The sequence below is a fragment of the Pagrus major genome, chromosome 6 (assembly GCF_040436345.1).
Source record: "Pagrus major chromosome 6, Pma_NU_1.0".
Taxonomy (NCBI): Eukaryota; Metazoa; Chordata; class Actinopteri; order Spariformes; family Sparidae; genus Pagrus; species Pagrus major.
Window position 1 is genome coordinate 17250144 of NC_133220.1, and position 27719 is coordinate 17277862.

Below are 27719 nucleotides of genomic sequence, written 5' to 3' on the forward strand. Positions count from 1 at the left end.
CATCCATGAAGTTTGGTTCAAACGCACACCCTGTCTGAAGTTGGTACAGAGCTCGACCAGGTGTCAAGAGTGTAAATAAAAAAAGTATTTTCAAATCAATTCGGGATCTCGGGGCATCCAGAGTTTTGGATCACGTCAGACAAGCTGTATGGAGCCATTTACCGTTTTTTTTAATTTAGGGTTAGGGTTTTAAAACAAGTCCCATCTTCTTGTTGCTGTTTTGCGGTGAAGCTCCAGAAATGTTTTGTGAACTACGAAACTTCACCCGACTTCCCTTTGACATGAGGGTGAGTAGATAAGGACTGAAATATAAGTTTTGGGTGAACTTATCCTTTAATATTCATTCTTTCATCCCTTATCTGTAACCGCTGATCCTTTGCAGGGTCGTGGGGGAGCTGGAGCTGATCCCAGCTGACATTGGGGGAGCGGCGCAATATGCTGAGGTTAAATTTTATCTGTTGCTCAGCTGATGTCCTAGCCTGCTGCTGCATATGTGCTGCTTTTTCCTAGGTTGTGATTTATCCATCTCAGTTCAGCTGGTATTACATCTCCTGCAATAGATACACGTAATACCTTGGGTAAGGCTCTGTATCTAATGCAGTTATTGGGAGCACATTTTTTATTATCACTCCAATCTCTGCTGTGCTTTGCTTGCTTTATGCTTGTGGGGAGTGAGATGAGGTCAGAGCATGGATGCCAAACATTGACACTGCACATTCCCCGTACGGCTGAGTAAAATGCCCATGTGAGACCACTGAGGGATAACCACTACACCTACTAGTGCTATGTACTGTCCTTCATGGGAGGATTTCTGTGGCAACATGGAAATTCTTAAATGATTTGCTCCACTTACATGTAAGTAAAAAATTAAGATAATTTGCAGATCAATCTTTTAAGATGATTTGCCTCTGTAAAGTGCAGTGTTGCTTGAAAAAACAGTCTTGAAAAGATGCAAACATTATGAAATTAGCAGTTAACTTTCTCCATTCACAGCTCTTGTCCTCCATTCCCACTCTGCCTTTACCCTTTTCTGCCTTTTCTCTGTTTTCTGACAGACTGTTGGTCAGTAGGGGAGTGTGGAAGCATCTTCAGCATGTTAGACACAACCTGCCCCTCGTAAAACAAGCATTACATCACCGTCCAAGGCCAGCTGGGAGCTTTGGTGCCATGGCCAACCTACGCTTCACGCACAGAGAGAGAGATATAACCAGCATTTCAGTTCTAATCCCACCATTCATGCATGTCACATCCACAGATTCACAGTAATCAATGAGCCTACAAAACATGGCAGACGTGAATAAAAACATAATAAACAATCAAACAAACATTATTTCTGACTCATTATTGCAGCCATAACAAAGAAATGTACGAGTGGTATGAAAGAGTTAACCTTTCTGACTTTTATATAACACTGCCACAATATTAACCAACTTGGGGGATTTGTTATCACAGCTATCAATTCTCATTGTTTACTTGGAGGATAATTTTTCCTTGAAGTAAACAATGACTCTCATTTTTCCACCCCTCCGAGGAAAACTATCCTGTGCGCCGCTTATCAGGTTACAATATTAAAGAATCAAACCCAGGCAGGGAGAAATAATGACTAAATGGAAGTTATTGGACTATCTTTCCAGTCTCTATAGCTCCCTGGAGAGGTTAGAGGAAGGTTTCTCACTGCAGAGAGAGGCTGAAAGGACTGCACCATTAGATCCATCATATCACCAGAAGAACAGCATCCCTAATGGCAGGAATATTAAACAGCCCTTCATATGACATCGACTTAAAAATGATTCAGCACAACTATAAACCAAATAGAAACAAACCTAAACTCGTCCCCGCTGTCAGCTTCTTTATAATCTTACGAAAAATAATACTGAAATGCAGGTTTTCAACTGCAAAGACATTTTCTAAGGTAAATAACAAATAGGTAGTCAGGGTGAGAAAAGAGCACATTAGACTGGCGGCTACGTTTCGGCCACATTTACATTTATAGTGGTGGAAAGTCCAGTGTAGTAGGAGCAGTAGAATATTAAGTAAGCGAGTAAAAACCCTTTGTTGAAGTTATTTCAGAAATAACAGCATAAACATGCATTTGATTCCAAAGTGGGATCACAATGTAAAATAACACTAAACTTTGCACTCACTATGCTGCAGAGTCATTGAGTTGGTACTCTCGCGACCGCGTGAAGCAACTCTGTATGCCGCTGTCGCCCCACAATCGCCTGATCACGTTGGACAGGTCGTCAGGAAGGATGCCCTGCTCTTCAGCAGCTGCAGACAGGGCAAAGAGCTGCTGGGCATCGTCCTGCAGGGGGCAATACGGACACAGGACAGGACTGTTGGAATGAGAGCGCCAACGCCAAAACATACATGAGAACTGTTACACATTATCTGTATGCACTGCATAGATTCGTGTATTGATTGCAACAACAATCAACAAGGATGGATCTCCTTAAGATTATCTTACTACAATACTTACATGCCCGTATTGAATGAGACCTATTCTTGTGAAAAAGGCCGTTTTAAATTCAGCTGGAGCTAAAAATTAGTTTTCAGCCATCTCATACAAAGCGAGAGGGTATTTTTTCAAAGTAAAAGTCATTTTAGTACAAAATTCCTTTGTGCTTTGACAGACTTTGACTGTGGAAGAAAACATACAATATGTGAATATTCAGCAAATGTGTTAAAGACAACCCCTCAATAAGGATCAGCCGGCAGCGAATCATCTTCTCACAACGTTTGGATTCATAATGTTAAATAAATGAAGTTGTGCCAAGGAAGCAAAGGTTATGTTATGATGGTAGCAATATAATGTGATGATGATATCACTGAAACTTATGATAAGCTGATGCCAGCCAATCTGGACCGAGCACGTCTTAGATGTGTGAGATATGTCGGTGTGACTCAAGGTAACAACATGCAGGGAACAGAGAGTGGTTTGATTTCCTGCTGCTTGTCTCCCTGCCTGATTCTCTCCATTCTCCATCTTCCTGTTGGCATGAAATCAACAATCTTCCCTTGGCCTAATTCATGATGATGAGTGATATGATAAAATACAAAAAGCAGTAATTAGTCCTCGCTCTTCTTTCTTTTTTCATAGTAGTGGTTCTGCATGAGAGGCTCTTTCTGTCCACAAGGATTCTGAATATCCATGAAGTCATCATTAAATAACAGATTGATTTACAATGAATATTACGTTTTACAATTTTGGCTGGAAATGCTGTTTTACTGTTGTGTTTGAGTATTTGTCACATTTGATGCTTCTGTTTCAACCTACTTTGTCGTCAGGCAGCGGCAACATCTGCGCTCCTTTTGTGGGTTGTCATGTTTTCAGATTTTTAATGATTTTCTTCAGCCGATTGATGTTTTTTTTTAATCTTGTTCTTGGTGAACAATTACTCATTATGTGGAAGAAAACAGCTCAGTTTACTGAGATTTTGTGTCTGCGTTCCTATGTTTGAAACAGACAAATCATCTAATTGTTGTTTTTTAATTTGTTTCACTCGACTGACATTTTGTTGCAGTGGCTACGACTGGTGAGTTTGCACACCAACAATGACAGAAATGCTGTTTTGTTTTTTTATTCAGCTGCCGGATAATAAGTGATTCATACAGTGAATCTCTGTGAATCTCTGTGAATGTGATACGTTTGTTTGAACTCTGCCTGTTACCTCGACCAAATTAAACAGCAAATAGCTCAGATGATGTGTGAGCGTTTTGATTTTGTGCTTATGTGTGTGCATGCGTGTACACATGCAAAATCTGTGTGTGTGTGTGTGTGTGTGTGCATTTCTACAGTGCTGCTGTGTGCAAGTACGGGCAGGCTAGCGCACTAATTGCTAGTGTGGGAGTGTGTGAGAGTATCGTCACGTACATGCAGCCATTTGACAGATCTGGCATTCGGGGAAAAAGTCTGCCCATCCCGCTCTAATGACCACAGCAGAGTCCTCAATCCTTCTATTACAGCTTCAGTTACACACGCTGGCTTCACTGTAAAATCAAACGCACTCCTCCACAGAAATGAGTTCAGCTAGTGTTCGACCTCACTGACAGACTGTTCACAGGCTGATAAGTGCTCAGAGACTGGATCTCTGCCTGAAGCTGTGACTTGATGGTGTGTTTGTGTTTGTGTGTATGTGTGTGTCTGTGTGTGTTTTAGTGAATGTGCTGATGAGGTCCTGTGAATGAGTGTTAATTAGGGCTGCAGCTGATTATTATTGTCATTATTGATTCATCAAATTGAGTTTTGGAATAATAGGTTAAGCATTTAAAGGTGCAATATGTAAAAATTGGCCACCCATCAAACCCATACTCGAAACAAATAGGGGGCAGCATGTCAGTAGTGTAACCGGTAACTGCTGCTAACTGTTGCTGCCGTTAGTCGAGCAGCTAGCGGTCCGGACTGTGAGCTTGGAGCATGAGGGGAGTGTTGGGGCTTACACCCCTTGCATGGGAGATATGGACCGGGATGGGTGGAGCTGGTTGGTTAGCATGCTATCTTCAGTAGATATCTCTCCAACATAATACATAGACGTCAAAATGACAAACTGTTCTTCATATTCTGTTGATAATTTTGGCAATTTTTTAAATTTGTTTTCACCTGAAATTCTTAAATATTGCACTTTTAATTTATAAAATAAAAAAAGGAATTGTTTTCAGTTTTTCTATGTTTTATAAGATTGTAGTCTACTGCTCTGTTAGTTTTTCTGCTCATTTTGTGTTGTTTTTGTGTTTTTGTTGCATTTTCCAAAATGATCTTTGCTTGTTTTTATTTTTATTTTTACTCATCAAGGAGGTTATGTTTTCACCCGTGTCCATTTTAATTGTTGGTTGGTTGGTTTTTGTCAGCAGGATTACACAAATGTAATGATGCATCGCAGTTGCTTAAAAAACAGAAATCAGATGGTTGTGAGCACCCTGTGAGGTCCTTCTTTCACTGGTAGCCTTCAAAAAAAGGAATTAATTTGTGTCGTTGCTGAGATTGTAGAAAGCACAAGGCAAACTAAATGTGCTGTTAAAATGTGTCCTGCCAGCACTTTTGAATAAATCCAATTCCCGTAACAGCCCTCGTGGCCTGTCTGCTGCTGCAGCAGCTGATGGTATTACTTATTCTACTTCCAGCCTCTTCTCTGTGTATTACAACTTTGAGGGGAGAAAAGAACAAAGATGGAGGAGGAGAAGTCAAGGACCGTTTCCCTGCAGGTTACAAAGATGGATATGAGAAGAATTACACTGTGTTTTAGTTTCTAGTACCGGCAGCATTTTTATTGCTGAAAAAAGGGCTACTGTGAACATATGAATGTTGGAAATCACATTATCGCACATTTGGTTAAAACACCGACAATTGACTGGTGTTATTGACTGAACAGGAACTGCTGCGATGAAGCTTGATTTGAGAAACAAGCTGTTTTCCCAGGTGCATCGCAGCGTAGAAAGAATCTTTGTTCACTGGATTTCTCTAGAATACTGATAAGTGAGGGAGTAAAGTATTTGTTTCAGAGAAAATGGGCACTGCTTGCAACCATCTTCTTCTTCACTATTATTTAGAGACAGAAAGAAGAGTGAAAGGGACACAGTGGGCTGCAGAAACAAAGAGAAACTCTTGGGATTTCAGTTCTTGGCAAGCATAAGTCTTGAGGACTAGACCAGATATACAACTGCAAGATGCTGTTGATAAAACAGGCTTTGTTTTGTTGTGGCCTGAGGGGACATCCTGATCTGATGTGATCTGTCCACAGTTGGGAAGGCCGACTGAATTCTGCAATCTCACACAATGATGGTGCTGTTTAGTGTCCTCAGCTCTCACTCTATCAAACCAACCATTTACACATGTTTGTTTTTATTTGCAGGTTATTTGCATTTCTAGGTTTTCCTGGTCAAATTTTTAGAGGATGGTAAAAACATATGTAATGATATATGCAGAAATGCCAGGTTATGACAAATACATAGTGTTTTTGAGTGTTGTCTGTGTCTGTGTCTTACCACTCTGGAGGTGTTGCTGTAGTCTATCTTGAGACTGGCCATGGCTTTAACAATGGCCATAATAGACTGGATGGTATTACTATAAACCACTGCTCGGTACTGCTTACACTCATCCTCTGAGTAGCCATCTTCATGTATGATCCTGAGAATGGCAAAAAAATATGCAACACTTGTTAAATTGTACATTGACGGATCAGGTTACAGTCAGGCTTGCTGTAAACATCCATCTTTCAGTGTTCATTATTGCTTCAATATGGACTATGAATGTATCCTTTAAACGAGCATAAACAGATTTTTTTCCCCCGAAATGATTCACCATGTTCACTGCCTTTGTCTGTGTGCCACTTAATGCTGGTTTTTACAGCCTTTTTGGCTAAAAAATACACAGTTGAAAGAGGACGGACAGAACCAAAACAGCAAAGTAACACATTTGGGTATCAAAAGGCAAAACATTTTCAAGTTGAAAAGCAGCTTTTTTTTTTGTCTAAGTACAGCCGCCACCTTCTACCAAAAAGCATCACAGACATCATGTCAGCATGCTGTGTAGGATGATGTGCAGCAGTGCGGTTAACAAACAGTGAAACAGCCACAACTCTGCAGCATCCAGCTGATGCAGTATCCTGACTTTACCTCTTGTAATATTATTACTTTGTAGCTAGGAGCAAAGGAACTAAGTGTCTGTGCATGCACAAGTGTGCATCCTAACTCGAGATGCAATCATCCAGGCGCCATCTGGCTGCAGAGGGAAGTGTAGAGAGAGCACACTGAGATGACCCTACATTAACTCTCAAGTAAAACTGCTTTTAACAGCATGCTGGTGCTAATGATAACAAACAGCTGCAATTAAGCAAATGAGGAGTGGCTTAATAGTTATGCTGTTTACTAACACAGGTGTTTTCCTGACTTTCTGTGTTGTAATGCCTTGTTTACACAGGATACATCGATCTGTAATGTTACATAACAGGCTAATGTTGTGACTGTTTCTGTCTTGTGGGCTGATTCACTTCTATGCATGCACGTGTTAATAACCTGGCTTCAGAAAGCGACAGACTGTTTCTGCTCCAAGCTCATAAAAAATGGATTCAATTCCTGGCTAGCCCAGAGGAATGTGAATAATTAAGCCATTTAGGGTCCAGTGTGTATGTGTGTGTGTGTCTCTGTGTGTTCTGATTGGTGCAGAGGCATGACAATATCCTCTTTTACTGCTCATTCCTCTTGTGCTGTGAACAGTAAAAGACAATAACAAACAGGAGAGGAGATACTCTCCCTCTTAGAAAAAACATAGAGGGGAGGCAAATGTATTATATGGCTTCTGCAAACTATTGAGCTATAACTTCTGATTATACGGTCAGTGCCTGGTCAGTGTCTGAGCCAAACGCACAAGACAATAACAGTGAGCTCTGACAACTTTAGACAAGGAAAAACAGAACAGAGGACAAGTTGACACATTAATTATTCTTCTTGTTTTGTGTTCTTTTATGTAACGAGTATTATTATCTTTTCATCAAGAGACCCTATTATGATGAATTTGTTGTATCATGTAAGCCTGTGGTCAGATTCCCTCCTGTTTGGCTCTGGCACAACACACTAACCAAGTTCAACAATGGAAACTCTCATTTTGAGGTGCAGAGTCCATCTTTGGTTAAAACAAATAAGACCAAGATAAAGCTTGCGTTTGAAACTTACTTCATCTGCTTTACAATGGTGCTCTTCCCAGACTCCCCAGCACCTGTTGGAACATTAAAAAAGATGAGAGTTACAAAGGAAACTCAAGCTGTTGTCTTTGTGAGTGGAATGAAGCTGAACTTTGGCTACGGCTGTTCCTGCTTTGAAAACATGAGCGACCCCGCGACGACCCACCACTAACATCACATCTTGTCCTCTGGGTTGTCTGGTTTGTTTATGTTTCCATTTGTGAGGACATGATGTACAGATATTCACGAAGACATCCCCCATTCATTGTTCAATGTTGTGTTTATTTTTCACTCTAAAAAGAAAGAGGCGTACATGGAAACGAGATTTAAAAGAGCCTTTGCATGTTTGAATCTATCAAGAACACATTGCATGTATTTTTCAAAGCTTATAGATGTAAAAGTAGATTTCTCACTCTCCAGGCTGCCATTTGTTTCTATTCGCTTCGGTAAGTTTCTGATAATCAACTCGCAGACACTTAAGGTAGGAAATCAATCACTGTGAACTGTTCGCAACCTCCAGCTCTGTCAAAGTTATCACCTTATGGCAATGCAGCTGTAAGCTTGGACTAAAGAGTTGGCTGCCAAACAGCAAGCTTTTAAATGCAGATAACGCGCAAATTAAAAAAATCCAATTCACTTATTTAGTCTTTGATTTTCTAAAAACAAACAGCAGCTCAGTAATGTCCTAAAAGTCCATGATCACAGCTCTGCAAATAAGCTATCCAACAAATGCAAGCAGAATACATAAACGTCACGATATCAAAAGTTTTATTTCTCCACGTTTATTTTCATATTTTAAGTTCTTTATTGAATGTTTTTAACTAAAATTCTTACACATTGCACCTTTAATATGACCTCATGTATACATACGAATCACTTTGTACAGTTACACTGTATGAAAATATGACTTTCCCTTCCACAGGGTGCCCTATTTTTTTCATATTTTCCAGACATAAACTGCATCAACCTGAAAACTAGAAAAATATGAGGCAATCTGAAAATTGGTGGGGAATACTAGAAAATATCTAAAGTCAGTAATCTAAAACCACTAGCATGGGTTGTTAACTGCAAAGAAAATGCCCACTTAACACCTCAATGGCAGGAAAAGTTCTGTGGATTAAAAAAAAAGAATTAAAGATCCATTAAGAATTTAAAATTAAGAGCATTAGCACTGATACACCCGAGCAAAAGATGTCTGTGCGACACAGTAGAGACGTCATCATGCACGCAATTCACAAGTCAGAACGTAACCGTTGTTATCTCGATAAAACGAATAAGCCTGAGTCTTTGGCACGTCCCTTGTGCTTTCAGGACCATGCCACCTGACCCAGCCCTGCCAACAAACATTAGCCCAGCTCGAGGCTGAAGGAGCAAGTGGGACCCGCAGCTCTGCCCCCTCATGCTGTCAACACTCATCATGTTCACACACATCCAGCACTTTTCTGAGAGAGAGGGACAAACACAGGGCAGAGGGAGGGGTGTAAAAGCAATGTCTGTCTCATGATGATTTGCTGCTAGACAGGCTGGAAGGCAGAAAGGTAGCTGGATCAGTCTCCAGATGATTCATGTCTCAACAACCCAGCACACAAAACAAGATTTCTTTTTCTTTTCTTTTTGCTCCTTTTGTGTTTGAAAAATGATACCTGAGAATCCTTAAGTAGAATCTTTTTATTCTACCTACACCTAATCAAGATGAAATTATGTAACTAGGCTGCTGCTTCTATTCATTCGCCATCCTTTTGTCTAGGAACAGAGCGTTTTATCACAAGGCTTATGCAGTCTCTTCTATCAGAATGCCCTCAACCTGGATACATACAGTTTCCTTTAAAAAGATAAAAATGACCAAACAACGTAAATTCAGCATCATCTTGTTAAATGATAAAAGGTGGGTGGTAGAAAGTGGAATACTGGTCTCTCTGCGGACACACACATGCATGAAGGTCACCTTCCTGACTCCAGAATTAAACCCGTCCATTAATATTTCAGGTTTCCCAAAGGAAGCTGAGTAGCAGCGAAAAAGAAGAGAGCACCCTCGCTCTTCATGCTCAAGGTGTTTTTCGGAGAAACAAGCCGTGTTGTTGTGCTGCTTCAGGGGAAAACTTTGGAGTTGACTCTTGATTTTACATTATCATGTCATCTTAACGCAGCAGCCAGAGGGGAGTAAACACTGCTTTATAAACATTATTTCATAATTCATCTTCAGGGCAGAACTGATCATGAATCAAGATCAAAATAAAGGGAATTATCTTTCTTCCTCTGTGTTATAATGAAAAACTACACCACACAACCACACACAGTCCAATCCACAGAGGCCCACCCTCACAACCCACAGGACTTTTAAGATCTGCTGTTAATGTCCTGGTGCCAGACACTACAGGACACCCCCACAGGTCCTGTGTCCATGTCTCAATGGTAGGCGTGTCAAGATTATCCAAATTCATAATCCGATTACATTTTTGATTTCTTTTTTTTGCACTGACGACATTGTTAGACTCTCACATCTGGATTTGTAAAGATCAACAGGTCATCTGTCATTTACATTTCGCTGATTTGAATTTGATGATCGAAGCCAATTTTGATCGATTTTCGACTTAGAGCCAAAATCGGAACACCCCTCCTCGATGGGTCGGAGCCATGTCCAATCAGTGGTGGTATCTCAGAAGTTGGAAGTTGGAGCTGGGACTGAAGTCATACCTGAGTCGGCTGCGTTCTAGTACAACAAGTTGGAATACCAGATCTAGCCAGGTTTGAGATTGTTAGCTATTGTTTACAATGCCAGTTGATTAAAAACACATTTTGCTCATACAAACACAGAAGCAACACGTCCACAGATAGAAGCTAGACAGAACTGTTTGTAAGACTTGGGATTGGATTTTGAAGTCAGGGTTGGTCCGACTTCAGGAGGCATTCTAGTTGAAAGTGTTGACTTGGAAGACTTCTGACTTCAAATGGAACGTTCTATATGGCGTGACCTCCGTGGACTGTACTTGTTCTGACATGTCCCTCAGATGCTCGATTGAATTGGGATCTGGAGGCCAGGTCGCTGCCTTGTCCTGTTCCTCCAGTTACTCGTGATGTATTGCCCTGCCATCAGAGAGCACCCGTGCCCAGGGGGGGTGTACTTGGTCTGCAATGGTGTCTGGGTGGTTGGTGTGTGTGAAGTGGCATCCACATGAAGGTTTCCCAACAGAACACTGCATTGTAACAAGATGATCCATTCACTTCACCTGTTAGTCCTCATAATGTGTTGGCTGATCAGTGTAAATTCATGATTTGTAAAGTGTGTACCTCCAGTACAGACATAGTCAAGGACCCTACACACTACTGCAAATAACTAGCTGAATGAAAGTGAGAAAATGATACGTTCATTTGTAGTGTTCTGAACACATTGGATAGATGTGTTTCAAGTCTTAAAGTCGGTAAACAGTGTTACTTATTAAATATTTCATGGTAACAAACAATCAGGATGTGAATTTATCCTGATGGGACACCAACAAACTACTGTCTCATCATTAAATCACAAACAAACATTGAAGACAGTTGCCATGCTAATCATCAGGGGACAAAGAGCTGCTGTACAGGACTAATAAATTGCCTCTGAGCAGGATATTAACACAGTTTTATCTACCCAGCAGAGAACATTAAACAATATTGCAAAAACATTTAGTTTGGACAAATCTCCAGAATATTCCAAACAGATGTATCCGCCGTAGATGAAGCCCTTCGCTTCCACAGAGTTGGAGCAGCAATGAGGACTGATTAGTAATACAAAGATCCCTCTGTGTGCTGTGCTGGCAGAGAGGACAAGCTCGTTCTTTTTAGTGTTGTTACAACAGACCCAGAATCACTCTCTGGCAATAAGAAGACAACGGCAGCCCCTCTTTCTGCAACCCCAAATATTCTTCTGAACTGGTTGTTCAGTGAGAACACAACAGTCAGAACGTGATTTGCAGCATGTGGATCAAAAGTGCCCGGGCTTTAAGAAAACAGAACCATCTCTCTGACTATATTCAGTACCCTCAAAGGCCCACTCACATCAATGACAACTTGGCCACGGTCTCAGTGAAGCACCGCTGATGACACAAAGTCTCCATTCATAGACTGAGAAGATATCTCGATCTTGGCAAGCACACAAACATCCACACATAATCTCACAGCAGATAAGGTCGACCACATGTAAACCAGCCCTATCAATCTGAGCTACAAACAAGCGTGGAGCATTGGGTTATTGCGTGGAGACAGATTGTTGATTCAATGATAAGTAAATTGAAAGAAAATTCATAGCAGCAATCTTGACAATTTAGTACTTTTTTAGGTTATCTATCAGGCAAACAACATGATGAGTATTTTCTGCTTTAAGCTCCTCAAAAGTGATTCTCTCTGCTGTCTGTAAATCAAATATTTTACAAAATATCACACTAATCAAGCAAATATATAAATAGTTTTACCTAACTGACTGAAGCATAAAAGTGTTGGATACTTGGGAGAAATTGTGAACCTCCACATGCGTTACCTTTACCTAGTGAGGCTACTTGTCGCGACATGACTCCATGTCTTTCAGAGGAGACCAGCAAGAAGATTTAAGGCAAAACTTCAACGTTTCTGAGCAAACAAGGGTCCGCTGGGGTCCCTCACGAGACCTAAATCTTGTCATCAGAGGGTGTACACGTAGGCTCTGTGGGGACATCTGCGTACCTCCAATCCAGCCCTTAGTGCATGAATACTCCCAAACAGACGCATACGTGGACAACTACGGACACCACAGAAACATGGTTCATTTATATATTTTTTTGCAGTTCACTTGGAGGACCTTTTCCATACATGAACAGGCCTATTCCATAGCTTTTTGTAACGTAGTGGACAGTAGAGCCTGACTGATATATTCCTTGGCAGATATTGTTGGCCGATATTTGCCTATCATAGAGTATATGTTGTCCAATATGCGGCAATATGAAAACTTTTTTGTAAAGATTATAATGAGGAAAAATATATCCACTGATACATTATATTGTAAAACTATATAATATCCTGCCTCTGTTACATATCATGTTCACAATTTGCCAACCGCATTTGAAGGATCACTGCAAAAGATATGTGTATATTGGCCAATATATTGAATTTTTGGCTTCTTAATATCAGTACTGACACCAGCCCCAAAAATCGTGCAACAGTCGGGCTCTAGTGGAAACCTGGAGGTAAGCAGATTAGCACACAAGGCCTACCTTTACACCCTCTGATGATGAAATGTACTTCACACAAGCCTTGCACACTGACAGATGTGGAAATGAGAATCCCTGCCTGTGAGTGCAGTGAGATGGGAGTTAGCCTGTCCAAACTGTGAGAAATGAAATGCAGAAGATATAGCAAAAAAAAACAATCAAAAAGCATCAGCAACACCTGACTTTTCATGATCTGTATTTGATCCACATGCTTTAATTATGAGCTTGAGGCCAAGGTAAGTCACATTGCTCAGAATAGCTGGGTGCAACAGGGAGGTGGTAAAAACTGCTGTGGTGTAGCTCACAGGGCACAGATTCCCTCCGGAAAAGCTGACACAGTACCACTTTAACCCTGTAGGTGTGGAGAAACTGAGCAGAGGCAAACCAGCATCTATCCAATAAAAAGACCCTATCCGTAATTAATCACAATATAAAACAGAAAGAGATGGAGGACAGTGGCGAGAGGAGAAAGCATTCTTATTGATATACAGTTAAGGAGGACAGATCGGAGACACTGGCAGTGAAGGTGGAAAAACATAGTGACAATAAGCAGGAGATGGAGGGGGAAGATGACGATGCAGAGAATGTGGCATGTGTGAGAGGACTGAGCATCAGGGGTGCTGGTTGAGAGAAAAAGTAGTGGGATGAGGACTAACAAGAGTGCTGGATAAATTCATGAATATTCATCGCAGGTTATCTGCCAATTTGCTGAAAAATTCAGAGTTCAGCTGCAAGTACAGCAGCTACGAGTGAAATGAAAAGCGAAAACGGTACGGGAGGCTGAGTACGTCACTTTTGCAGAGTATTTTACAGCATAAGGGTGGCTGAAACGCATCAGAAGTTCATTAGCAGTCACAAATCGTTCTTTTAATACTATAAATCCAGTTTGATCCCAGTGAAAGAAAATATAAAGATTGGGTATGAATGGGACATTTTGGAAGGACTGTAAAACTATTCAGCACTTAAAAATGAGAGAGGAAAATATTTCAAGCTCTCATGCATACATTTCACAAGTATCTGTGCATTTACAGTATCACTGACTTTTGATGGCGTTGTCTTTATGATCAGTCCTGAACAGCATACATGTATTTCAAAATGTCCTATGTCTGTGTGTGCACACACACTGGCACACAAACAGCACAGATTTATTCCATACGAGAAGTGAGAGTGCTGGATCAGCAGCAGTGTGAAGCCAAACTGCCTCAATTTCCCCCTACCGCAGTCTGGCGGTAACATGATTTAGTCTACCGCAGCCATGCTAGCTCTGTGAGGCTGTACGCTAAATGCTAACATCACCATGTTGACATGATCACAACGAAGATGCTAACATGCTGATGTTATACAGGTATAATGTTTTAGCATATTAGCATATTGATGTTTGCTACTCAGCACTGTATGTAATCTGACAAACTGCCTGCTGCCTCACTCTGTGGTAACGTTGCATTGTGGGTAATGTAGGCGCCAGGTTTTGAAAAGCAGTCCACTGGTCTTGTGTTACACTCTATAACACTGTTGGACTCATTATGCACAGTTGAAGAACAAATAATCAATATTGATACAGCAGAACCAGAGATATCGCTTTTTTTACTACGCATTCTTCTTTCTATTCAAACCCTGGTGCCTACATTACCAACAATGCAACTTGAGTGACATCACTGGAGGTAATTTATCAGATTACATACAGCTTCCTCTCGAGCCACAAAAGAAAGGCTTTATATAGCTTTTATATGCGATAGTACTCCCCAAGACCTGTAAACACACTTTAATGTGAGTTACCCTTTAACTAAGTACAGCTGAGGCTGATGGGAATGTTGTTGTTTTACAGATATTTGGTTTACAAGGTAGACTAGTCATCCTGAGAAGTCATGTGTGTCTGTACTAAATCTCATGGCTAATTGTCTAAAAGTTGCTGAAACCTTTCACCAAACAAAAATGTCAACCTCATGGTGGTGCTCGAGGAAAACTCATGGATCAATTGTCTTATAGACTCATGACTGTCTGTACCAAACCGTGTGCCGATCCATTTAGTAAATGTTGAAACATTTCACTGGATAAAATAAATAATTTACCTGCTAATGTTGTTAGATGGGAGAACAAATGCTTAATTGCTCTGGGAGCGATGAATGTTTGTACGAAACAAAATCAATGGCAGCCCAACAAACAGCTGTTGAGATGTATTAGCCTAAACTAAATTGATGGACTAATTTACCGATACCCTCATCCCTACAGTCATGCTGCTAGCAGCAAATCTTCCAACCTAATATTTGGATAACTTACTGCAGCTGAAGAGAAACAACTCAGCAGAGGATTTTTGAAGTGACGCACACACACAAACAGGCAACGTCTTAAATCCATTCTTCTATTTCAACACAATATCACAGCTTCCCTGGGAGGTCTGCAGTCACAAGCACCGTGTTTCACATCTTTGTGTCACACAGCCCACTGCCATTGCCTTTCTTCTGCGGGGACATGAACACATCTGAGCATATGCCAGCGTCATAGGCCATCTATTGTCTAAGCGACTGCCACGGGAGAATGACTCACTGGCCTGGCTGTGACACGATTCCTCCTTCTCTCTCATCCTGGCGTAGCTCCCCCCACCCGTTGGTGTCACGACTGTTCACATCCAACTAGCTTTTACAGCCATTTAAAGGTTAACCTCCGCTGGGCATTGATGACACTGAGCAGAATACAAAACAATGAAGCCGTTGCTATTTAAAGTGCTGTCGCAGTGTTCTGATGGAGCTGACTGACACAAGCAAACGTGACGTTATTTTATAAGCCGTGTCCAGCATTTAGGTTTCTGCCGACATCAGATCATTTGTGAGTACAGTTTTATTCCTGTCCCACAAAAGAAAAAATTAATCTGGACACATCAAATCTGATGTTTGGTTGATGCTCAATAGCATTTGTCGAATCTGAATCCAGTATTGAATGTCATTTTTTGATTGATTGAAAGTGCAAATAACATAATATTCAAAAACAAAGATTGGCATTCAAGGGTTTTTCAGGTAATTTTCGACCTTTTACCGTCTTTTTTCTTTTCTTTTTTGCGGAAACTTTATCAACTTGAAGCTAAACTGTAATTGGCTATTGTTAACCCACCCTAATATGTACCTTCTCTGACAACAGTGATGGTCACAGTCCTCATGTTCACAACCAACAGACGCCACACCCCTGTCCCACACTCCTTTTACACAAACATTGATTCGGCTGTTACTACCTCTAGTGTCAGAACAGCAATTTCCATCTTTGTATCTCATATACAGAACAGTGCAGCAGAAAAACGTTGATCATCGCACTAACTGGGAAAACACACCAGGGACTGTGTTAACCAAACCAAACAGATTACTGTAGGTGTGAAAGCACATCAGCCCAGCGCGGCAGGGATTTGCCTTTTCATTACATGACAACTTGCTTGTCTTGAGTAGTGGTCAGAGGAGTGGCGGTAAACACTCCTTCTCTCTGCAGCATGTTGAAAAAAACCACGAACAAAGCTCCATTAATTCTGTGGCAAACACATTAAATTCTTTAATTACTTAGTCATTTAAAAGCTTTTATTATGATGGAGGACAATCAGGAAATCCTGTTTTCACCAGGGACATCGAAGAGAGAAACTGAAAATGCCTTTCCCTCAGGTGTCCTCCACAGACACGAGTTGAGTGAGATGGAGAGAAGGGGGTTGTCACGGGCTGGCCGAGGTCGTGAAACGTCACCACGGCCCCCTAGAAGGTGTGGCGGGCGTGTTTTGGATGCAGTGCGGAGAAGGTCCGAGCTCGGCTCAACTTGTTAAAGTAAAACCGGAAAAGCCAGGAATGCCGGTGGAAAAACTCGATTAGATGATTACCACTGGTGGGGCAAAACATTTTACATTTTACCTGAAGGTGGCGCCAGTTGGAGAGCCACATTGATCAGGCTCGGCTACTGTGCATGTTAGCGTATGTGCAAGTTAATCCAAGACACTAAGTGGACCTGTTTTTTTTATTTTATTTTACAAAGCAGCTGGTTCTAGTACATCGCCCTCAGTCAGAAGTGCTGTTACTGACAGCTTCCTCTTTTCTCTACCTAGCCTGAAATCAAGCCTTTCTCCATCCTCCTTTTATTGACCTGCAGATAGCGGCAGTCTTTGAATTATTTCATGCAGCTTCAGGCTGCCAGCAGCAACAAACACTAGTTTAGCTCACTGTATCACTACATCCAGGCAACACACAGGTGTTTCAAGTCAGCCAGGCAGCTGCATCCCCCCCAACCCCCCTATTTAAAACCCTTTTCACATGCAGAAAGGAAAGCGATAGAGGAATTTTACATGGCTGGATACGGTACAGTATGTTATCGCCTGGAGTGGAAAAGTAGGTCATCAGCCTCACAGGGAGCAGTGGAGCTTCACTGCGTTTCTCTGCAGTACTACAGTCTGAATGTACAGCCTGTACATGTTAACACTGTTTAATCCTGTGTTGTGTATGCTCACAAGCAGTATTGGCACATTTATGTGACCTGGATGCTTAATATATACTCATATACTCACATTCAAAACTGCCAATGAGGATCCCAAAGCTACTGCATTATTCTTAAAAAAAAAAAATCAATGCAGCACATCGAGCTGAACATTATGTTTCAGACACCGAAGATGCAAAGAAAGTGTCAGAAAACACCATTTTGTGCATCGTTTGCTTGTGCTGGATCCACTTCTGCAGCTACAGCGTGTACCACTGAAAGCAAAGCAGATGAAAAAGAAACAGGTTTTAAAAGGCTTGTGTCGTCAGTCTGAGGAACAAGAGGATCAGGGGGAAACAACAGAGAGACAAGTGGAAAGTCATTCTGATGCATGAAAATCAACAACAGCACACAGTGAGAGCAGCAGACAAACATGAGAGAGGCTGTAGCATGACATGAAGATGTGTATGCAGTGCAATCAATCACTGCTGCCTGAGGAAGAGCACTGAGCTTCTGAGAGGAGCAGACACACTTCATTACTTCCTTTTAACGAAGCAGGCGTTTCTCTCCTTTTAATCCATTTAGACCTCAGTGCATCCTTCAGCACCACCAACTATCCTGTTTTAAATGAATGCTTATGAGCAGTGGGTGGGTGTCAACGGCACTGCTCTTGACTGCTTCATGCCTTTCCATCACAACCTTCTCAGTCACTATTGGCAACTCATATCCTCCTCCTCCTCCTCAGCAAACGCCACATGTGTCGTGCCACAGGCACCATTATCTGTCCACTCCATTTCTTTCTACATGCTCACCCATGGCGGCCTAAAACACGAAATGCTTAATTTCACTGCCACGCCAGCGATGCCTGACTGCGTCTCCTCTTAAAAGCCAATGATCCAGCTACTCTTGACATTTTAAGAGTGACTTCATGATTTGCATGCTGGGTGCCTCAAAATTGATTACCTCCCAGCTATATCAAGTCTGAAGTAATGCTTTGCCCTTTCCAGCAAAGAAGCAACTTTCCTGTTCCGACTTTGGAGTGTTCATTCGTTTATAATTCACATTTTTAGCTTGTACCAGAATGGAACGGTCAACACCTGACTGACCCAATGTTATCTGTGCTGCTTCACCCTCAGATCTACAATCACTAGTAAGATTAAATTCAATGAGGCTCTATGTAAGTATTTGTAGCAATTTACATGTATGAATCACTTTTTTATTGGCCATATGTGAGCTGATTGTACTGTGATGTGAAAATCACCTCGTCAGTGGTCTCTCCTTGAATTCTGTGACTTTGTGACATCGCACTACGTCACCGTGCTACACTAGCCTGGAGGCTAGTTTGGCACGTAAGAATTCATTTAGTACAGCTGCTCTGCTGGTGTTGCCGGTGCTGGCTCAGGTGTGTGTGAGCTGACCAATCAGAGCAGACTAGGTATTCAGGAGGAGAGCCTTAAAGAGACAGCGTTTCAGACAGAAATTATGAACCTGAAACTGTCTCCTTTAAGTTGTCTTACGCTGCTGGACTTTGGGTTTCTTTGTAAAGGACTGGAGTCGGACTTTTCATGACTGTCCACTTTGCAGGTTCTCTAGTGCCTCAGTTCCTCTCTCAGTAGCTAACATTAGTTTAGAAATGTCAGCTAACATAAACTTACGACCAGCTTCAAGCACAATACAGAAGTTTTGCAGAGCTCTTTTAAGCTCTGATGACGGTGTGGCGTCTGGCTAAGCACTAGTTCCTAGCAGTTTGTAGCACTTGTTGCAGTTCCAGAGTGACATGGAGAAACGCCAACAGGGCACTACAAAAACAAACTCACATCAGTGAGCCTTGCTGCACTTCATCCGTACGTCTGGTACACTTTCAACTGAGCTTTCCACTTCTTATGCTTGCATGCTTGCACATAATGCTAAATGACTTTGCTTCGGGTCCTCTTTCTTGCTGTCTGCCAGTCCAGTAAGATCTTGTTTGGGCCATTAGCTCCAAGGGAAAATATGTGGATCTTATTGGCTAACTAGATGTTTGGCAGAGGCATTAGCTTCAATGTCGAGTATTTAATCCCACCTTGTACTCCTTTCAGGGTATTACTTAAAATATATTCATATATTTTATCCAATATGATATGAGTTTTAGTCTCAGTACTTTGGTACATACTTAAAAAATAAGTCAAGCTTCTCAAACGTTAAACACAAGCTGCCGTATAAAGAAATGTCATGAAATAGTATAAAATTCATTCAATCATTTAAATTAGAAAACCATCGATTCAAGGTATAAGTAAACAAGATCATAAATTTGATGCGTACCACCAAGTTTCCTGTTGTCATAATTTAAGGCAAAAATAATTTGCATTTCCAAAAATAAGGTGTGGTATTGGTACATTTTAAAATGTCTTATAATCTGTTACTTTCAGAGACTGTAACAACCGTCAGCTCCCTGTGATGAAGCACAGATAAATCCCTCAGGTAAGACCCTGCATGCGCTGGAGTAAAAAAGCAGTGAGCCACAGAGATAATTTGACATGGAAATAGTTAGAGGCAGATCTACTTGGAAAGCTTTCTGACACTGATCTGGTCATTATCTAAATCCTTGGCTCAGACAACAGAGGCAGGGAGCAAAATGTTTTGCTCTTCAGGAGAAGCTTGTGCACAAATTGACACTCACTCATTCACTCAGCCTCATTCATTTAGCCTCGTCAAGCCCCATCCTTGTAGCTCTGGGTGCGCCCCCCACTCTGGGGACCACTGAGCATGAGTAACAGAAACTGATTGTTTTCTTTAACAAAAGGCTTTTGTACGTATGAGTGGCACAAGTTATTTTTATTGGAGGCATTAACTAGGTAACATGGTAAACACAGACATTTCCAGGATAACACCAAATTGCTCACAGTTTTTAGTCATTTTTAACACTCGCATGCTGTAAGTAATGTTTTGTTGTACTTGTTTTCTTTATAGTGTGCAGGTTCCTTTTTGTCTTTTTTTTACACACTTCACTAGTGGAGGCAGTAACATTAACATGGGGGAACATAGTGCTAAAAATATCTATATATCTATAAATATACTATTAATTCATTGTATCTGCAAACTTTTTGAAATCAAATGTAATGCTTTTTAAGTCTTTGACAGAGAACATCTGAAACCCTTTTGACTGAGACATGTTTAGTATTTAAATAACTTTATTCTTTGGGACAACAATTTCTAATAGGTCTACATAAGCATCTTCTCAATATAAGATCATCATAATTGAAAATAAGATTTCTGAGGACTTTCTGGTAAACATTTAAGACATCTTGAGTCTTTTTAAGGAAACGCCGTTATTGAGCAAGGGTCATCGTTGCCAGCACTGTATCAAATGAAGGAGAATTCCAGCTTTTAATTCTGGGTTATGTCCACAGAACAGTTGTAGATAATAAGATTACTGTTTTGACAGATGATCCCCTGTATTTTTATCCTCTTAAACTGATTCTTCACTTTCTACACTCAAAAGTATCAGATATCGTGCAGATCACAGACCAATCACCCGGGTCATTTAGAACAAAATCAATATGTACTCAGTCTTGCCAGAGCCCCTATTAATTACACTGATCAAGTGAATGCATATTGATTGCCGATAACACTTGACATGCGGAAGCACGTTGAAATGAAAAAACAGTTTCTTCTGCACAGTTCAATACCCTATGAATGACTAGGCAGGCAATCTAAAAGAGATGTTTTGGTGATGGGTTTGAAGCAAGTAAATGGCGGATTTCTGAGCCACTAGTCGGGAGGTTTTTAAATGATTCAAGATATTTAAAGGAGACATATTAGGCTCATTTTCAGGTTCATAATTTCATTTTGGGTTACTGCTAAAATAGGTTTACATGCTTTAGTGCTCAAAAAACACACGTTTTTCATATTGTCCAGTGCTGCAGCACTGTATTCCCCTTTCATGTCTGAAACGCTCTGTTTTAGCTCCTGTCTCTTTAAGACCCCTCCTCCCGAATGCCCATTCTCTTCTGATTGGTCAGCTCACACATGCCTGAGCCATCACTGCTAACAACAACAGAGCAGCTGTGCTGAATCAATTCTTACATGCCAAACAAGCTGCTATATGCATAAACTATGTAAATGCTTGACTCTGTGAGATAGTGTGATGTCACAAAGTCACATAAATAAGCAGAGGATGTAACCGAAAGGCACAATAGGTCTCCTTAAATGTGGTGTAGTTGCCAGTTAGAAGAGGTTACACCAAGATAATTAATATCCCTCCTTAGACCATAGACAAAACAGATAGAAGTCAGTCTAGACTAAAGCATCTGGCATATACCGTATGTCATACTATAAATAAGCAGATAAGCACTGACACATATATATTTTGAAGTGTAAAATGTCTCACTCAGCATATATCTCGGTCACAATTATTGAGAAAAAAGAAACCTTATTGAAATGCCAATATGACATTATGGTATGGTTTACTCTTTAGTGTAGACTTTCCCCAGTACTGGTTGGTGTGTGGTCAGATATATTATTCATGCAATACTACACAGTTGCAATCACAGGAAATTTGTATTTAATGTATTCAGTACACAACAGATGCTGCAAACTGCCCCAAAAGCCCAGACAACTGTCAAATTAAGCTTAAAGGAGGGATAACTTGTGTTCAGGGATAGAGGCGTGAAAATTAGATCCATGCCTCAGCAAGCAACCACAGACATATTCTGTCTTCCTCTGTCAGCATCAAAAGCTAACTCTCTCTTCACACAGTCTGTCTTACATGATGTGTCTCCAACAGAAACACAGGCCGTGTCTGTATGTGAAGATAAATGCGTCTGCATGCTCTGACATACAGATTCATATACTTCAAATGTACTGTAAATCCATGAACTCTGGCAGTGCTAATCAAAAGGAATTCAGCTCCTTTTTAAATTTGGCTGAGACTGGTTATTCCCTGTGTGGAAACAGAAGCTTCCCACGTGTTGGTCTCCTGTTCCCGAGCACTGCTAGTTAAAATGTAACTAAAACATCTAGCAGACTAAACACTGTATGAAATACAGACTTTATGTTGAAGTGCAGGTGAGATCCATGGCTTCCCTACCCTCTTCTCTTCTCTCCAAAGATCAATCCACTGTTCCTGGAAAGCAATACCTCACATAACAGAGCAGAACAGCTGGTGTTTGCCTGGCAGTCACACTGCTTACTCTCTCACCTCCCCATGTTTCTGGATACCGTCATGTCGGCTTACTCTATGCACACACACACATCAGAAAACAGATGACACATCAGGAGTGTCGGGCAGTTGCTGCAGTGCTAAAAGGAGCCTATATAACCATCCCACATTCTGTTAGCACACCAGATTGTCAGTGGCACATGGAAAAGACAGCAGCTGTGCTTATGTTTGCATATGCTCAGACTACATGCAGAAGTTATACATCTTTGGCCGGTCAAGGAACAAAACGTCTTAAAAATGTATCTGGTAATGCATGATTTAAAATTTCCATAAAGGCCTACAAACCCCGCATCCCCTGTTCTTGCCATTTCCCATTATTCCCATGTGACCATGATGTGCTTACTGTGTGCTGGTAGTTGGTACTGCGAATCAAAATGGGATATTTTGCAACTTTCAGCTGGAAAACATCTCTACTTGTTGGTAAATGGAGGTCAGGTCTGGCAGTGCTGGTGGTGAAATGAGGGGTGGCCTTGCATGTGCATGCACTGGATTAGTTGCCATGGTTACACCACCGCATTGCCTCACCAAAACTAAATTGCGAGCATCAACACATTTCCACGTTTGCGTGGGCCGAAAGTAGAAAAAACTATCATACTTTAACAGCGCGGACTCATTCAGTAACAGCTTTGTCTGTGCTCTGTTTTTAACCTCAGCTTGTTGTGTTTCTGAACTTGAAGTGAACAGTGGAGGGATAAAGACTGAGACTGAGACGACCAAATTCATCTTCTGGTTGGTTTTTGTCAGCTTTACTTGAAATGGTCTTTTATTTTTTGTTACCGAATGATTATGATTACTTCTTATTCAAGGCTATCACACTCACAAAAAATGCTTAAAGATCTCTTCATGCTGGAACTTAATATGCTTACAAAGTTGATGGGCATGACTCAGACTATGACTATCCAGGCAGTCTAAATAAGTATCCAGTAAAAGCATTGTATAATGGAATATGCAGAACTACTCAACACAATTAAATGTTATTGTCAACGAGACTCCATTACTGTTTCAGTGATATTTTTTTTCCTGATTAATGGATTATCTATTTAGTATATAAATGTCAAATTTGAATGCAAAATGCAAAAGAGTATTATTAGCAATTTTGCTTTATTTCAAAGTGACAGTAAAGGTTTCAATCTGCATATGTTGTGCTTCTCAAACAGCCAAAGAAATTGTAAAAAGAAACAGCAGGAAAAAGCAGAAAATCCTCACATATGAGAATCTGTAGCCACAAAATGTATTAAAAAATGATTAATTAAAAAAGTCAATTGTTCAAGGATTAAGCGACTAGCTCAGCAGTAAAGAATTATTGCAGCCTACACTATTTAAAGGTGCAGTAGGTAAGAATTGCCACCTGTCAAATTCACACTTTGAACGAAAAGGGGTCATAACACCGAAGTAACTGCTAACTGCTGCTAACTGCTGCCATTAGCTAGTTAGCTCAGTTAGCTGTGCAGCTAGTGGTCCGTACTGGAAGCTCTGAACGCCAGGGAAGAGCACTGGACCTGGACAAGACAGTCTAGCTGGTTTGCATGCTAACTTCAGTAGACACAATACACAGACGTCATAACATCAACTCGTTATTTTTAGCTTATTTTTGAATGTTTTTAACAAAATATTGTACATATTGCACCTTTAAAGGAATAGTTTTACCTTTTGGGAAATGCGATTATTCGTTTTCTTAGATGAATTAGATGTGAAGATAGATACCACTCATATGTTTGTGCTTATCACAAAGACAGAAAACGGGGGGAAACAGCTAGCCTGGCTCTGTCCAATGAGCAAACTCAAGGCTACCAGCACCTCTATAGCTTGCTAATTAACTTGTTTAATCTAGTTTGTTTAATAGAAGCAAAAACAGGTGTATAAACAACAATTAAAAGGTTTTTTAAGCCCCTAATTCCAGTCTTTACGCTAGCGCTAAGCTAACCATCTGCTGCTTTTGCATGTTTGTTTACTCAACATGTCATGTAACCTCACTGTAAAACACTCTTCATCTTGCTCACGCTGAGACGCACGCTGTGACAAGTGGAGGGTTCGGACCACTGACATGCTTAATAAACCTTCCATGGTTTACTAAGCATGTGTGTTGTTTAAGTGCTTCATACTTTGACTTGAACACTTAAGATATCCATTCATCTGGACAGCGGGGCCCCTGTGTGCATTAAATCTCATCTGAATTGCATCGGGCGATGCTGCAGATCAATAAACTGTTAACTGTAATCTTGACATGTTTAATGGGGAGCACTGAAGGAAGCAAGTCACTGGTTAGTCTCACTTAACTCACAACAAAACCACATGAGACAGCTAAATTAACACAGGCGAGTCTAACGCAGCTTACAAATGCAACCATTAACAGTGTAGCTCTGAAGCACAGTTGACAGCAGTAAAAAGCCAATTAAGTAGTGACTGGACTGTCCTACAGACTATATGATGAGAGAAACAGGCAGAAATGACGCATCAAGCTGAATCAATAGATGGATGACAGTAAACAACTCTTTGCTATTATAACAATATATATTTCTAAACCTACATTTCTGCCTCAAGCCAAATGTAGTTCATAATCTGGAGGAATAATGTCTCGTTAATGACATTCAAATCTTACTCTTATGAATGCCAAATTAATTCAGTCTGGATGCAACCAAATTAGGTCTCCCACAAGAACTTTTTGCACAAACTAGAGCAATTAAAAATGTGCTTGACCAGTTAATGTTTACACTAGAGATAAGATATGCGCGTTTCAAGCACACACTTACAGACGGGCATCCTTCTTTCAGGCTCTGAGGTACAAATGCTGGAAATACTAATGTTTTAAACATTTAAAACATAACAAGATGCAGAATTTATGTTTTACTTTTAGTTCAGACTGAAATTGGCCGACTAACAACCACAAACACTGATGACATTTTTATTTTCATCATTCTCTGCGAAAAACAAGTCAAATTTGAAGGCTGGTGCATTTCAAATGTTCTCATTTACTTGTTTTACATCCTTTTCCAGTGTGTGACTGTTGGGATAAAACTGCACACGTCAGTTAATCTAGTTAATTTCCTTATATATATATATGCCACTTTTGCTGATAAATGCTCCGCTATGTTGCTACCTTTGTCTGTCTGCTGTGGTGTTTATCTTAAGGAAGTCTATCAGAACTATTCTTACTGAAAGCATCTATCTGCTTCAACTGAAAGCGCTGAGACTTTTATGAAATTAATTTCAAGCTTAATAAAGAAACCTGATTCAGGTTCAGGAGACTTGTTTAGACACTCACTGAGTTACCGTATGACTTTTTTGTGACGGCATTAAAACGAACTATAAAATTTCTGCAAAGACTGAGATTTGCTCAAAAGGAACTAATGATGCCCTGTGGTGGCAAGAAATATTCAGGTCACAGTCAGGTGGTGCTTACTGATTTTTATCTTCACAACATAAAAAGAGCAACAACATGAAAGTGTTGTTGCTCTTTCAGCTGTAAGATTGAACTTTTAATGACTCGGGAAACTTTGTCAGATTGTATTTATGATACTCCTGGTTGTTCTTTCAAGAATTTATGACAGGAAAATTATTTTTACAACCTTTTTTTCACAGTGCGGTAAACAGAGAATAACGCATCTACTAAAACCTTGATTTTAAGCTGTTTTGACAGATGTCAACCTTTGCTTGGCAAAACATCACCATCTGTCTCAACTAGCTCTAATTATTTTGTTTGTTTTACATTCAAGTACGATGATAAAACATGATCTCTGAAAGCTTTTTGGTGCCTGCTGTTTTTGCAGAATGAAAAGGATGAAAAATGTATTAAGGGTGTCATTCAGTATGAACATAACCATGGCAACCAGGCAGAGAGGTATAGAGACGAGACTGGTTCATCTTTGTGAGCTCGAATCACTGATTTTTTAACAACGAATATTAACTTGATTCACCAAAATGTATTCACTTAACTCACTAATGACACTTTCTCTGTCTGAGGACTTTTGAGTTCAAATACACACACATACTATCACTATCAGACATACTATCCTCATTTTCAGGTTCAGAATTTAAATTTGGGTTACTACTAGGATAGATTTACATGCTTTAATGCTCAAAAAACACACAAGTTTTCTCATACTGTCCAGTGCTGCAGCGTTGTATTCCCCCTCTGTCTGAAACGCTCTGATTGGTCAGCTCACACACGCCTGACCCAGCACCGCCTACAACAACAAAGCAGCTGTGCTAAATAAATTCTTACGTGCCGAACTAGCGGCTAGGCATAGGTTTAGCAAATATGCGACATGGTGACGTAGCGTGACGTCACAAAGTCACAGAATTAAAGGCGGGACTACCGATGAGGCGTTTCAGGAGCAGTGTTTTCTGTGGGAGAGAGGAGCTTCTGTTGGTGCGGACTTTGGGTTTTTTAACTTTCAAGATCTTTTACATGAACAAGAACCTATAAAACACTGAAGGGAAGGGAGAAAAAAGGAGAAAAAAAGCATAATCGGAGTAATAAGAGTTTTGGGAGGTTTTCCTCACACACTCGAAAAGTCTGGTAATGAGGCCGTACTAACTAACTTAATATTAAAACTGGATATAACTTCATTATAACCCGCACACTTGCTGCTGACTTGCAGTATCACAGATGTATATTGTATCCTTTGATCCGTGCTATAAAGTGTAAGTGGTCAAACTACTGTATATTTTATGAATTTCTCAGTGCATGTGTGGAGAGGGAGGGTTGAGAGCTCTGCCAGGAATCAACTGGGAGTTAAATCGATGAGTGACCAGAATACTGAAACATGGAGCTTCAACTTGATGCACTCTGCAGCCTGGGCCACTGATAATAAACAGTATTGAATGTACTGAATGTACATTGCATCTGAGTAGACCTTTCAAACAGCAAAGCAACTGTGCTAATGCAGTGCACTGAGCAAATGTTCAAGCCCTTAAGCAGCTGGTGATGTAGGTGAGGTTAGCTAATTGCTCCTCCAAAAATGTTGACAGGAAGGAGAGACAGAGAGCTCTGGCTCCTGCCAAACTTCTAGGAGTTGGAAATACCTCTCCAAACAGCAGGAGCTCTGTGATGATCAGGCAGCACTCAGACGGCTCCCTTTTCCTCAGCACTAAACTACTGAAGATAGATCATTATTTGTATGATGAAAGATCAATATGATAGTAAGAATTTTAGGTATCAAACAATATAAGTATAAATCTATTCAAAGA

The 27719-nt window shown here is 40.6% G+C and overlaps 1 protein-coding gene across 1 annotated transcript in view; it reads right to left on the bottom strand.

The window, feature by feature from the left end:
- gnai2b (guanine nucleotide binding protein (G protein), alpha inhibiting activity polypeptide 2b) overlaps positions 1 to 27719 on the bottom strand; it is a 44684-nt gene that overhangs the window by 7892 nt on the left and 9073 nt on the right. Inside the window, exons 2-4 of the mRNA XM_073468185.1 lie at positions 7669 to 7711; positions 5983 to 6124; positions 2145 to 2305 (exon numbers count right to left, since the gene is read on the bottom strand). Coding sequence (XP_073324286.1) covers positions 2145 to 2305; positions 5983 to 6124; positions 7669 to 7711 — 346 coding nt within the window. The remainder of the gene's footprint in view (positions 1 to 2144; positions 2306 to 5982; positions 6125 to 7668; positions 7712 to 27719) is intronic.